Source organism: Rhinatrema bivittatum, chromosome 18 (assembly GCF_901001135.1).
Source record: "Rhinatrema bivittatum chromosome 18, aRhiBiv1.1, whole genome shotgun sequence".
NCBI lineage: Eukaryota > Metazoa > Chordata > Amphibia > Gymnophiona > Rhinatrematidae > Rhinatrema > Rhinatrema bivittatum.
The window spans coordinates 3,358,262-3,372,177 of NC_042632.1; the positions used below are offsets into that span (position 1 = coordinate 3,358,262).

General features: G+C 43.0%; 1 protein-coding gene across 2 annotated transcripts in view; it reads left to right on the top strand.

Moving 5' to 3' along the window:
* The window catches only part of PFDN1 (prefoldin subunit 1), a 315,909-nt gene extending 314,411 nt beyond the window's left edge, over window positions 1-1,498 (top strand). For both annotated transcript variants that reach the window (XM_029583638.1, XM_029583639.1), the window contains exon 4: window positions 1,185-1,498. In XM_029583638.1, coding sequence (XP_029439498.1) covers window positions 1,185-1,268 — 84 coding nt within the window. In that variant the 3' untranslated portion in view covers window positions 1,269-1,498. The remainder of the gene's footprint in view (window positions 1-1,184) is intronic.
* Window positions 1,499-13,916: the final 12,418 nt, after the last annotated feature.

Here is a 13,916-nt window from a genome sequence, read left to right on the forward strand (position 1 = left end):
AAGATTTTAAAATGAAAGCAGATCTTAACTGGAAGCAAGTGAAGGCTTTTAAGAATTGGCATATGTCATCCACGGAAGAATCTGCTTTGCATTCCATCAAACTCTTAACAGTTGTTTGCAATGCTTGCTAGCATGTTTTAGGTAGGCTCCGTAATGTACTAAAAATGTCCTTCGTCTTAAGAATGTAGAAGGGGTTAATTTTCAAAGTGATTTACTTGCAGAAAATACTTTTTTGTGCACATAAATTGTACTTTCAATATCAACCCATGGGTTCTGTGGTAAAAGTACATGCAAACCTTACTTTGCATGTACTTTTACCCATAGTAGGAGGGTTGTGGAAGGCACGGAGGCTGGGAATGTATTTATGCACGTACTTTTTATTTTCTAAAGTATGCATGTACTTCTCCACGTACAATGTTATACCTGCTTGGAAGCAGGTGTAACTTTGTACTTGTATGTTGGTGCTCATATTGCGGATATCCACAAATTTTCTAAGTGGACTTATGTGTGAAGGTAAAAAGTGCCCACAGAAATTATCCCTATGTGATAAAATTACCTTAGGGGTAGATTTTCAAGCACGCGCATCCATGTGCATGCAGTTCCCAGCGCGCAATAGGGGATGATTTTCTAAAACAAAGCATGGCGATACAATCAGGCCATTCCCAATTCCCTCCCAGTTCGCTCCAATTAAGGAGCGGACTGGGAAGGAACTTCCCTATCCCCCTATCAACCCCTTCCTCCCTTTTCCCTTCTCCTCCCCAACCCCTAACTCTCCTGAACTATTCCCCTGGCGCCCAGACCCCACCCCCAGCCTGCCCCGTTTACAGACCCCAGCACGCACGTATCTCCCGGAATTTGCACGCGCCAGGTTTTAAAAATGTACCTGTTAGGGTCTAGTATGATACTGGTGCATGAAACATTCTATTGATAGCTCTAGCAAAATGTGCTCTTTTACCAAATGAGCATATGCTATATTGAAAAGAGAATGATTTATAATGGAAATAACTGAGGACATCGTCCGCACTTTAAAACAACTTAAAAATGACAGTGTTTATAAATTAACTTAGAATTTAAAGTAACACTGGTAAGATTCATGCAAAAAAAGAGGTTTTACAGTAAGTGAACTTGGTTCTGGATATCTGCTTATAGTTAATATTACTATTCTTTTTCTTCCTGGGTTACAGCAGAGGAAATCGTATCTGGAACGAAGTGTCAAGGATGCAGAGGATAATATTAGGGAAATGCTGATGGCTAGAAGAGCACAGTAAGACACATTACTGGATTACTGGGAAGAATCTACACAGTTGCAACTGTTGTCTTTATAAATCATCTTACCAGTACTTTTCACTGTTTGTATTAAGGTTTTGTCTTTCTCCTGTTACCCCTAAATATATATATATATATATATATATATACTTACCATTGCATGTTGATTGTTCTACAGCTACTGTAAATGTATTGAAATTCTAATAAAAACTGTAATTTTTTCATTGGCAAATGCTCCTCATAATTTTAAATTAAATCTGTATTTTTTTCTAATTAGAAGCCTATAAAATAAAATATATTTTTTAAATACATTAATACAGGGCTCAATTTATCCAAATACTTTTTGGCATGTGGAGAGAGAATAGAGTTAAAAATCTGAATAGCAACTATCATGACAGTAAATATTCTTCAGATATACAGCATAAAAATAAAATATTTGTTATGGCCTGATAAGATAAATTCCAACATCTACCTGCAGAGCTACCTCTAAATATCCATTCGCCCAAATAAATATGTACCTGGCTGGGGTCGGGGCACACCGTCTCAGGAGCCAGGGCAGGGCTGGATTCTGCCTAGCCAGCCCCCTCCTCTGCAGGTTTAGCCCTTGGGTTCTGGGGGCCAGGAGATCTTGGCTTCTTCGGGCTGGAGAGGCTGGACAAAGCAAGGCAGGCACAGGCTGGATGCTGTGGCAGAGAGAGCTAGACATTGAGCACTGGATACCGGAACAGGCTGGACAAGACACATACTGGAACTGAGAGCTGGATACTGGGTATGGACTAGGACTAATAGCCACAGGCTGAGCAGGATACTGAACAGAGACTGGGAGTGGATACAGATACAGGCTGGAGACTGAACACAGGATCAGGCTGGGGCAAGGCAGGGCATGGCTACTAGGAATTGGACTTGGCAGGACAGAACTAGACAAGGCAGACAAAGACAAGACCAGACAAGGGCTAGACAAAAACAACACAGAACAGAGAACCTTGAGGCTCGAAAGCAGCAAAGCAGAAGGCCCATAGGCCACTAGGCAAGGAGAGACCTGGATAGGCTGCAAGGCAAAGAACAAGGTGAGAAGAGGCCACAAGGCAGGGAAAGGCCTGACTAGGCCACAGAGCAAGGTACAAGGCACGGAACAAGGTAAACATGGCCAAGTCACAGAGCTAAGAGCAACTCCATGAAGAGGCATTGATGGACTAGACAGGCTGGCTTAATTAGTGCAGGAACTGCTGAGTTAGGTAGGTAGTGAGGAGGTGGTTCAGGTAGCTGAAAGCAGAGCTCGCTGGAGGCCTCTACTTGTAGGGAGGCATCATTGCAAGTAGAAGCGAGGCTGCATGGCAAGTGAAACTGTGACACCTGGAACCTTCTGTTAGGTGCAGGTTTTATTCTACCTGAGACAAGAGTAAGTCTAGGCTGAACCTAGTGCATTGATGGTAGCTCCCATTAGTTCTGTGGAAGTGATTTTGACACTATTAATTTTATGCTTGGAAGGAAATAGGAAACAACTAGAAACAAACCTGCTTCTTTTACTTTAACATATTACACCACAAAAAGAAATATGAATCTTCCCCTATTTTTAAACATTGTCTAAAGCTTTTCATGGAAAAGCATCTTTTAAATGTATTGTCATTTTTCCCATCAGGGAAAACAGTACTAGCTTTTGAGTAATGTATTGAGTTTTTTATGGTTCAGATATTTTTATTTATTGATAAAAAGGCATAAACAACATATGACCTAGAGATGGGAATGAAGGAGATGATCAAATTTCCTGATTCAAAAATTATTCAAAGTTGTTAAATCATACAAGGATTTTAAGAAATTGCAAGAGGACACTGGGAGACTGGGCATCCAAGTGGCAGATGATATTTAATATGGACAACTACAAAGTGATGTATGTAGGGAAGAGCAACCCAAATTATAGCTACACAATACAAGACTCCACGTTAGGATAATATGTTGAAATCTTCTGCTCAGTGTTCGGCAGCAGCCAAGGAAGCAAATAGAATTCTAGGAATTGTTAGGAAAGTAATTGAGAATAATGCAGAGAATATCATAATGCCTCTATATTGTGTGCAATTCTGGTTACCCATCTCAAAAAACATATAATGGAATTAGAAAAGGGCAATCAAAATGATAAAGGTGATGGAAAGATTCTCCTATGAGGAAAGACTAAAGATATTAAAACTCTTCAACATGGAAATATGATAGAGGTCTATAAAGAATGATTGGAGTGGAAAGGGAAAACGTGAATTGGTGTTTACTCTTTCAGAACGTACAAACATAGGGGGCATGCAATGAAGATACAAAATAATCCATTTAAGACAAATAGAACTTTTTTTTTTTTACTCAACGCATAATTAAATTCTGGAATTCATTGCGAGAGCATGTAGTAAAAGCTCTTAGGGTAGTTAGGTTTAAAAAAGATTTGGACAAGTTCCTGAAAGAAAAATCCATAATGCAATCCTGAAAAATCTTAATATGGAAAGCACTAATAAACTAGAAATCTGATACACTTTCGAATAATAGAAGGACTAGGGGGCATTCCATGAAGTTAGCAAGTAGCACATTTAAGACTAATCGGAGAAAATTCTTTTTCACTCAACGCACAATAAAGCTCTGGAATTTGTTGCCAGAGAAGGTAGTTAGTGCAGTTAGTGTAGCTGGGTTCAAAAAAGGTTTGGATAAGTTCTTGGAGGAGAAGCGCATTAACGGCTATTAATCAAGTTGACTAAGGGAATAGCCATTGCTTTTAAATGCATCAGTAGCATGGGATCTTCTTAGTGTTTGGGTAATTGCCAGGTTCTTGTGGCCTGGTTTGGCCTCTGTTGGAAACAGGATGCTGGGCTTGATGGACCCTTGGTCTGACCCAGCATGGCAATTTCTTATGTTCTTAACAATCTTGCAAATATTATCCCAAATGGCAACCATTATATGGAGCCAACCTGTGCAAAAATAAAATTTGGTGCACTGTCAGCCAAGCCGAGGAGTGTAATCATAAGTCACTGGGCACAATCATGTGTCTCTCTTTTTTTTTTTTTTTTAATTATTAGTGCAAATAAAATCCTTAGTCAACTTATCTTAAAAAGTCCACAAACAAAATCATATGGGCTGTCCTCATGCAGCACCTGTTCCTTTTACATCTCATTAAGAAAACATACAAATAACATGAGCCACATAAACTTTATGGGAATCATGAAGGCTGTAGCTTTATTATGAAAACACAAACAAAACATTTTACCTGAGCATACACAATGAAACATCTGTAAATTTGCCCCGTTGGGCATCTGCCACTTCCCAGCAAAATGCATTCCCCCCCCCCCCCCCCCCAAGCCATCCGGCCTGTAGACTACAATCACCAGCCACCTGTTTTACGAAGCCCCCACCACTTCCCAGCAAGGAGTCTCGCAAAACATGACTGTAACCAGTCATACCCCCTCATCCTTGAGGTCATGGAAAGTGTTCCAACCAGTCCCTCGATCTGAACCTTCCCAACCTGCTTGGGTATTCTGTGCGCCCCCCTCGCCCGCTGTGACAACCTCCTCCATAACAAGTAACCCCTAGAGGGCAAATGGACAGGATGAGCCCAGTTAAGCAGAGAAAAGACAAAGGTGACAGTAACCGCCATTCCCACACTTTTTCCTCTACAGCAATGCCCCCTCTCCCTTGTGGCCCATCCAACAAGCAAACCCAACTAGGTTTCCAAGCTGATTGAATGTTTGCAATGGAGCACCAGTATCTCTCCCCCCTTTTCCTCAACCATCCCAGTACCTATCCCACGGTCACCAATGAGGACAGGCCTGACACCCACATTATCTTGGGCAGCTGGGTACCTGACCTAATCTGCCCTCCTCATAATATGGGCAGTCTGGTCTTCTGTCCTTATCCAGCACCTGCTCACTTTACACCTCGTTAAGAAAACACAAATATCACGAGCCACATAAAACTTTATGGGAATCATGAAGGCCACAGCTTTATTATGAAAACACAGTCAAAACAATTTACCTGAGTATACACAATGAAATATCCGTCAATTTGCCCCGGTGGGCATCTGCTACTTCCCAGCAGAATGCACCACCCCCAAGCCACCTGGCCTGTAGGCATCTACCAACCACCAGTTTTACGAGGCCCCTCTATTTCCCAGCAAGGAGTCTCGCAAAATGTGACTGTATCCAGCCACATCCCCCCCCCCCCCCCTCATCCTTTGGGTCATGGAAAGTGTTCCAATCGATCTGTATCTCCCCCAACTCCCAACCTGCTCTGGTTTTCCGCCATAGGCACATGCTGAAAACAGTCATGTGCCTCCCTCCAAAGTTGCAGCCTATGATCCCCCCCCCCCCCACCACAACATCCTTCAAGGCTTCTTGCAACTTATTGTTTAACAAATCCTGACCTTTTTTTGATAAATGTACCCTGTCTTCCCTAAACAAACCTGGACACGCATCCCATGACTTAAGAATGCTTAATGTGACCTCTTCCTTGAGAACATAGCCAGGATTCAATTTGTTAGTTCAGTTTTTTCCTTCCTCTACCCCAAATTACCTGATTCAAAACAGATGGCCTTTGTATGATGTTATACCAATAAATTTTTCTCTGAGGCAACCATAACATTATAGTGGAAACATCCTTACACATAACCTCAATCAATTGTTTTCACAATAACCTCCCCAAATCATTCCCACCCAAATGCAATAGCAGAATATTTGGCCTGGACCAATATTGTAACAGTAACGAAAGATAGTTCAGGAGCTGATCCAGCACATCCCTCTTCTTCCAAACCAGCTCACAGTCATCCCTTGTCTGGACAAGCCCGGGTGTCTTCCATATGGTCAACTCCGCACCCTTCTGCATGCCCACACCACATAAGTATAGCCCAGGATCCAGATACTCTTGTTCTCTTACAGTGACCCTACAAAACAAAGAACATTGTGCAGTATACAGCCTCCTTTAAGACTCTTCTCCTGAGCGCATATAAGACTTATAGGCTCTCGACTTCCGTTGCGCTATACGCCGAATCACCCCCTCTGGCATTCCTGAAAATGCTGCCCCAAGTCACAAAACTTTGCCTCCAAACCCAACATCCTCAATGTCATAAGCAAAACTGCCACAAACTGGTATTTCATAAGTGGATTTCCATCCATATGGACTAGAAATTGCAGGCTACCCTTGGGCCGCATTGCCATATATTCTCTCATATTCACAACCAGACAGGTTGACAAACCCTAGATTGCCTGCAATGTTAACCACTCTCTTCTGGCCTCTTGTTTAGTCATAGAGCTCTGTATAAGCAAGCTTACCTTATCCTCCTGTATAACAGCATTCTTGAATAATAGGCCAAACATTGTTTGAACCCTTTTTCGCTTTTTCAACTAACTCCCCAATACGAAAGGCCTCAAAGAATGCCAGAATGAATGCCAGCCTAAACAAACACCTCTCCATAACCTGAGGAGCATACTGAATTCAACATCTTCCACATACAAGATATCAATTCCTGTGTGATGGGTAATCTACCATCTGGTACATTTGAGACATCACGTGCCCATCTGGCTAGTAAATGCTTAATGAGAAAACATGTGCCTTAGCAAAAACAGAAAAAATGGAAATGTGTGCTGTCACTGCTGCCATGACAAACCCGCTTCCTTTGCTTTGGCAATGTATGCCATCAACAATTCATCTGATATGGAACCCCATGACAATCCTTTCGCAAATAAGAAGTTTAAAATCTTCCCATACCCGCTTGTATAGGCCTCTCATGTGGAAGGTGCTAGTGAACCTCGCAACAGTCGCCAGGCTGCCACACAACGAACCTACAAAGAGAATCTGGAATCTCTGCTCCACACTAATCCACCTCTGGTGCCAATCTCCGGAATATCTCCCACTTTGAATGAGAAAGAGAGTCTGCTGTAGCATTTTCCACACCCACTAAGTGCCAAGCCCTAAATGTCACATTAAGCCGTAAGCAATGCAAAACAAACTCCCTCGAGATCTGCGACTAATATATATTTTGCTGACTGCCTATTAATGACCTGTACCACCCCTAGATTATCACACCAAAAACAAACTCTTCTATTTCTTAGGTGGTCTCCCCAAATCACCAATGACACTACTATTGGGAATAGTTCCAAAAAAGGGATATTTTTGTAGTGCCCACTACCACCCACGTGTTAGGCCAAGAAGCAGCGCACCAAGAACCCTGAAAATATGCACCAAAACCAACAATTTTCCCCACATCTGTGTACAATTCAATATTATGGTTAGAAACTTGCGCCTCCTGCCACAATGAGACTCCATTGAAGTCCCTTAAGAAGGTTTTCCCAAACGCTCAAGTCCTCCCAAATGAGGTACAACATGTGAATATAATGATGAGCACATCGCACACCCCCATTGCTGCTGCCAAACGACACAGAAAAACGCTGCCCATCAGTATTACCCGACAAGCAAAATTTAAACTACCCCCAAGCGACTGAATTTTCTCTAAAGTGAGCTTACATGCTTTCAAAGTCTTGCCCACCAAGTCCCTTAATCTGACCACTTTACTTTCTGGCAGACGCAAAAGCATAGCCACCGAGTCAAGCTCGATACCTGGAAAACCCAAACAACTGATCAACCCTTCAGTCTTTTCTTTTGCCAAACACAAATCTCCAAACACCTTGCTACTTGCATAAAGGATGACAATATGTTTGCACAATCCTCAACCCCCTGTCCTACAGACAAATAATCAAGCACATAACGCACAATACTAGAGGATCCTGACACTTGTGGAGTTACCCAGTGAACAAAAGTATTAAACATTTCAAAATAAGCACACAACCCCAAACAGCCCATAGGCATACAATTATCAAAATAGTATTGCCCTTGAAACTGAAAACCAAACAATGGAAAACTGTCTGGGTGAAGAGACAAGAGGCGAAAGGCTGACTCAGTATCAAGCTTAGCCATTAAAGCACCCTTTCCACACTGCCTAACCAACTGAACTGCAGAATCAAATGAAGCATAGCACACCATGCAGAATTCTCTGGGTACAAAATCATTAACTGACCAACCAGGTGGGAAGGACAAATTAAGGATCAAATGATACTATGCAGGCTCTTTTTTTTTTAGATATGACTTCCAGAGGTGAAATGATCATTTTCTGAAATGGAGGAAGGTTGAAAGGTCCTGCAATTCTCCATAACTAGCCCCTCCTTCAATTTTTCCTCTACCACCATTTGTAGCGTGTGTACTGAAGCTACATTCCCTCCCTGCCCTTCCCACAGGCCTACCTAAGGAATTTTAAAACATAACGAAAAACCTCTATCAAAATCCAAGCTATCTTCTTCCAACCATGCTAACAAAGGATCCAGTAGAATAGGCATCTGCACCCTGTTGCGGCCCAAATTACTTTGTATTACTTGCCGATTTCCTCCCCCCCCCCCCTTACTATTCGCTCCTCCACCTGCCTGCCTGCTACACTTAGTTGCTGGATGATTTGCTGCACAGTCTGGAAAGGAACAGGCAGACCGATTAATTCTCCAGCATACACCTTGCCTGCCATGCTAACACCTTGCTGACACCTTGCCTGCCATGCTAAATCCTCTGCTATCACAAAAAACTTGCCTGAAGCTCCTTGACCTGCCCCCACTGTCTGACTACTTCCAGTCACCTTATTTGTCATCTGGGTGAGCCATAAGCCTGTGCACCCCAAGACATAAACTTATTCTCCTCCATCTTATCATGATAGCGTTCATCATAGTTGAGCCATGCCCAACATTCATAATCCCGATGCACAGCTAAAATAGTGTCCACATATGTCAGCAATGCTCCATAAATTGAAGAGTCAAAATAACCCAACACATTGGCTAAATGGAGGAAACATCTAATCCAATTCAGAATGGTTCTTGGTACCTTGCACTCAGAAACCCGAAGGACATCCTTCTTATCCTTTTTCTTCTGCCCTCTCTTCCCCCTTCTACCCTCCAACAACGAAAAAAATATATATATATATTTCCTTTTCTGGATATCTCTATTTATTTTATTTATTTAAGAGCTTTTCTATACTGATATTCGAGTGAACATCTATATGATCTAGAAACCCTCTCCCATAAATCAGTCAGAGTCATCAATGCCAGAGCTCCTCTTTCTGTTCCTGCTCATCAGCCCCCCTCCCCCCCACCTTTGCTGCACTAGAAGATGATGTAGAAGAGGAACTAGAGGAAGAAGAAGAGGACCCAGAAGATGTAGATGACTTCCTTGAAATCTGCCGTTTCTTTGTATGGTGCTTATGCTTTCTTTTTCCCATCAGCTCTGTATGCTTCTCAGCACCGTTTCCTACCTAAGATTTACTACTACCCCTCTTCTCACTACTTTTCGAAGTCGCAACCACCCCACCATTCACCCCCACCCCAGATCCAATATTATCTCTCCTTCCAAGCCTATTCTCTCCCTATTCCTCATTAGTTGCAATAAGAACTGTCATGCTCTTGCTCCCTAGCCTTTTCTCATTAGCTATTTCCGCTCCCTGTGCATCTCCCGATGCCCTTCTAGCGGCCCCAGACTCACCAGACCTAGCCGCAGCCTGAGATGTTGGTAAAGCCTCCGCAACTGGCACAGCCGCCATCTGATGTGGTGATACAGCTTCTGGAGCACACTGACCAACTGTTGGGAAGCCCTGCTGCTGTATGTGTTGCTCTGCTGAAGCTGTCTGATCATGTCAACTTTCTTGCTCATGTGTTCCTCCTTGTGACCTGTTTCCCATCAATGATACCTGCAAAGTGGAGAAATGGACTCTCTGGCTATCCCTAGCTGAAAACCCGCTTCTGAACATCTCCCCCATCCCCAACCCGTAATCCCCCTGTCCTATCCCACCATACCACACTGGCTGCCCCCATTGCATATTTGCTCCGTGACTCCCTGAAGCACCTTCAGGAGCCCACCCTGCATATGCATTAGGCCATATAGGGAATCTCCAGCCCATATCTCATGACCATCCAGGTCCAGGCATATTCATATTGTACTCCCAGTTTGACTCCCCTTTGCACTCCCCACCCCAATTCCCATGCAAGGGGGTCCAAATTCCCTCTTTGCCCCAATTGCTGACCTTCCCCACTACTACAACTAAACCATGTCACATTCTGAGCCCCCAAATACCAAGCGGCCGGCCTCTGCACTGGTCTTTCCCCTCAGTCTCCACAACTCCTGTGAAAAAGCTCCCGTCTATACCCCACTTCCTCATGTCCTACAGGTGCTCTCCCCCCCCCCCCCCCCCCCCCCAGGCTTCACTGCTGCCTGTGCACCCACAACTGACACATTTTCCACTACCTCAACTGCTGCCCCAGAAACAGTGCTGAACCTTCTCCCTTTCCCATCAAAAGCTCTGTCTAACATAGACCAGTCCCCCACCCCTGCAAGAACATGTCCTGCTCCTTCCTGCAAGACTACTCCAACATATATTAAGGCTTGTCTCTCAGGAACACCCCTACTAGTCCCAGTTCCCCCTCCATTAATACCTTCTGCAGTGCCAAAGGATGCAGCGCCCAAAGCCGCAGTCCCTGCGCCTCAGATCCGTCCATCATGACCTGCTGGCTGTGGCATTCCTGCGCACACCTCCAGCAGCACCTGACTCGATCCAATGTGTGCCTCTGCAAACTACAACCCAAGGAATGGGGAAGAGAAGCAGGACCCACACCAATATCACTACTCCCTGTTGCATGTGTACCCGCCCCAACAGATGCCCATCCTCCTTGGCTGCAAGCCCGATCACGTTTTAGCACTGCACCAGCTACTTGTCCACGGCTCTCACTCACTGCATGCCTGAGCGCGGACACCACTTTCTCCTGTTCTCCTTCGTTACTAATGATGCTTGGTCTGGCGATGCTGATGTAAGACCAACGGAGCTTGGTCTTACATCAGCATGGCCAGGTCTTACATTGGTCGTCAGAGCCATCAACAGATGCGGCCTGTTGATGGCTCTGACGACCAACAGGCCGCATCTGTTGCCTGATTCTCTGTCTCCTCTTTATTTTCCCTCAATTGGTTTCTCCTCCACCCCCCATCTCTTTCCCTTTACATTAATTTTTCTTTTCTTTTAATCTTTTTTTTTTTTTTAAGAGATGAGGCGCAAACACAATTGAGGGAGATGAGGCCAGGTAAGCAGAGAAAAAGCAAAGTCAGCAGTAACTGCCTTTCCTGCACTTTGTTCTCTACAGCAACTCCCCCTCTCCCTTGCTCACTTGTGGCCCATTTAACCAGCAAACCCAACAAGGTTACCAAGCTGATTGAATATCCGAAAGAGAGCAATAGAGATCCACTGAGCCTTTCCCCTTTTCCTCAACCGTCATCCCAGTATCTACCCCACGGTCGCAGGTGAGGCCAGGCCCGATGCCCACATTATCTTGGCAACCAGGTACTTGACCGTATCTGCCCTCCTCAGAAAAACCATCAGACACTATCAGTGTTTTGAAATCTTCAGACGGATCAGACTATGGTACTCAGCATTTCTCATCTGCACAGAAGAAAACAAAGTTATTTGAAATGACTTTCAAACATCAAATAAGATTTCATATAGGATGAACACAGAGAAGATTTAAGCTAGAACACCACCACTATATTATGCATACATAAGATCATTTTTACCGGAGACCTGAATGACTTCGGTTCCTACTCACTGATTTGTCACAATCAGGTGCTGGTAAAGGAAGCCATTTCACATTGTAAATGGCAGGAAAAGCAACTTAACCAATCTCAAAAAATACTGAAAAAATGTGTACATCTTGCTTTATAGTGTGTACCGATTGATTTTTTTCATTAAGACCATGGGTAAATATACTATTTAACTTGTAAATCCAGTAATGTTCACATTTGTTAAGTAATGTGGAGTTATCTCCACCTCTGTAGGAAGGCAATATTTGATCTATATTAGGTATTTGACAAACTTCCTCATGAGAAGCTTCTAGGAAAAGTAAAAAGTAATGGGATAGGTGGCGTTGTCCTTTTATGGATTACAAACTGGTTAAAAGACAAGAAACAGAGAGAAGGATTAAATGGACAATTTTCTCAGTGGAGGGGGTTGGGCAGTGGAGTACCTCAGGGATCTGTACTGGGACCCATGCTTTTCAGTATATTTATAAATGATCTGGAAAAGGAATATGACAAGTGAGGTTATCAAATCTGCAGTTGATACAAAATTATTCAGAGTAGTTAAATCACAAGTGGATTGTGATAAATTGCAGGACCTTGTGAAACTGGAAAATTGGGCATCCAAATGGCAGATGAAATTTAATGTGGATAAGTGCAAGGTGATGCATATAGGGAAAAATAACCCATGTTATGTTAGGTTCCATATTAGGAGCTACCACCAAGAAAGAGATCTAGGCTTCATTGTGGATAAATTGAAATCATCGGTTCAGTATGCTGCAGCAGTCAAAAAAGCAAACAGAATGTTGGGAGTTATTAGAAAGGGAATGGTTAATAAAACGGAAATCCATGTATCACTCCATGGTGAGACCGTACCTTGAATACTGTGTACAATTCTAGTCGCCACATCTCAAAAAAGATATAGTTGCAATGGAGAAGGTACAGAGAAGGGCGACCAAAATGATAAAGGGGATGGAACAGCTCCCTTATGAGGAAAGACTAAAGAAGTTAGGACTATTCAGCTTGGAGAACAAAAGCCTGAGGTGGGATATGATAGAGGTGTTTAAAATCATGAGAGGTCTAGAACAGGTAAATGTGAATTGGTTGTTTGCTCTTTCGGATAAAAGAAGGACTATGGGCACTCCGTGAAGTTAGTATGTAGCACATTTAAAACTAATCAGAGAAAGTTGTTTTTCACTCAATGCACAATTAAACTCTGGAATTTGTTGCCAGGGGATGTGGATAGTGCAGTTGCTGTAGCTGGGTTTAAAAAAGGTTTGGATATGTTTTTGGAAGAGAAGCCCATTACCTGCTATTAATCAAGTTGACTTAGTCAATCCTATGCTACTGATGCCAGTAATAGCAGAGACTATTTTCTTAGTTTTTAGGTACTTGCCAGGTAATTATAGCCTGGATTGGCCACTGTTGGAAACAGGATGTTGGGCTTGATGGACCCTTGGTCTGACCCAGTATGGCATTTTCTTATGTTCTTATGACCATTTTAATTTATCAAAAGAGATTTGTAGGCACTAAGCGTAAGCTTCTGCCCTTATAATGGCACTCTCTCCCTCTGCCCTAGACAGAAAATGCTACAGAAACCTATTCACTTATTATACATGATCCAAGTAGTGCAGGATTTATACAATACCACTTGTCTCAGATAAGACATTTTATTATTAGGAATTTCAAGTTTATTACCAGGAGTTAACATAACAACTTGTCAATAGCAGATAAACATTACATTGGTGGTTAGGACTTAGCAGACATTGGGGGTACAGCAAGAGAATATCATAATCACCTTAGCCTGCACTTACATCTAAAAGTTGCTAAAGAGCATAACTGACTCAGAGGTAGGAAGAAACACCAAATCTCACCTCTTTTGCAGAATCTCACAGGTCTCTGGTCCATCCTGGGGAATCTCTGCTGCTGGGTCTCATGTTCTGCCATCTCAGCACTCTGCTTGTCACTTGCTGAGATGTAAATATTGTCTCAGATGACAAGCATCATATGGAGCCAACCTGTGTAAAAAATAAAACTCGAGAAGA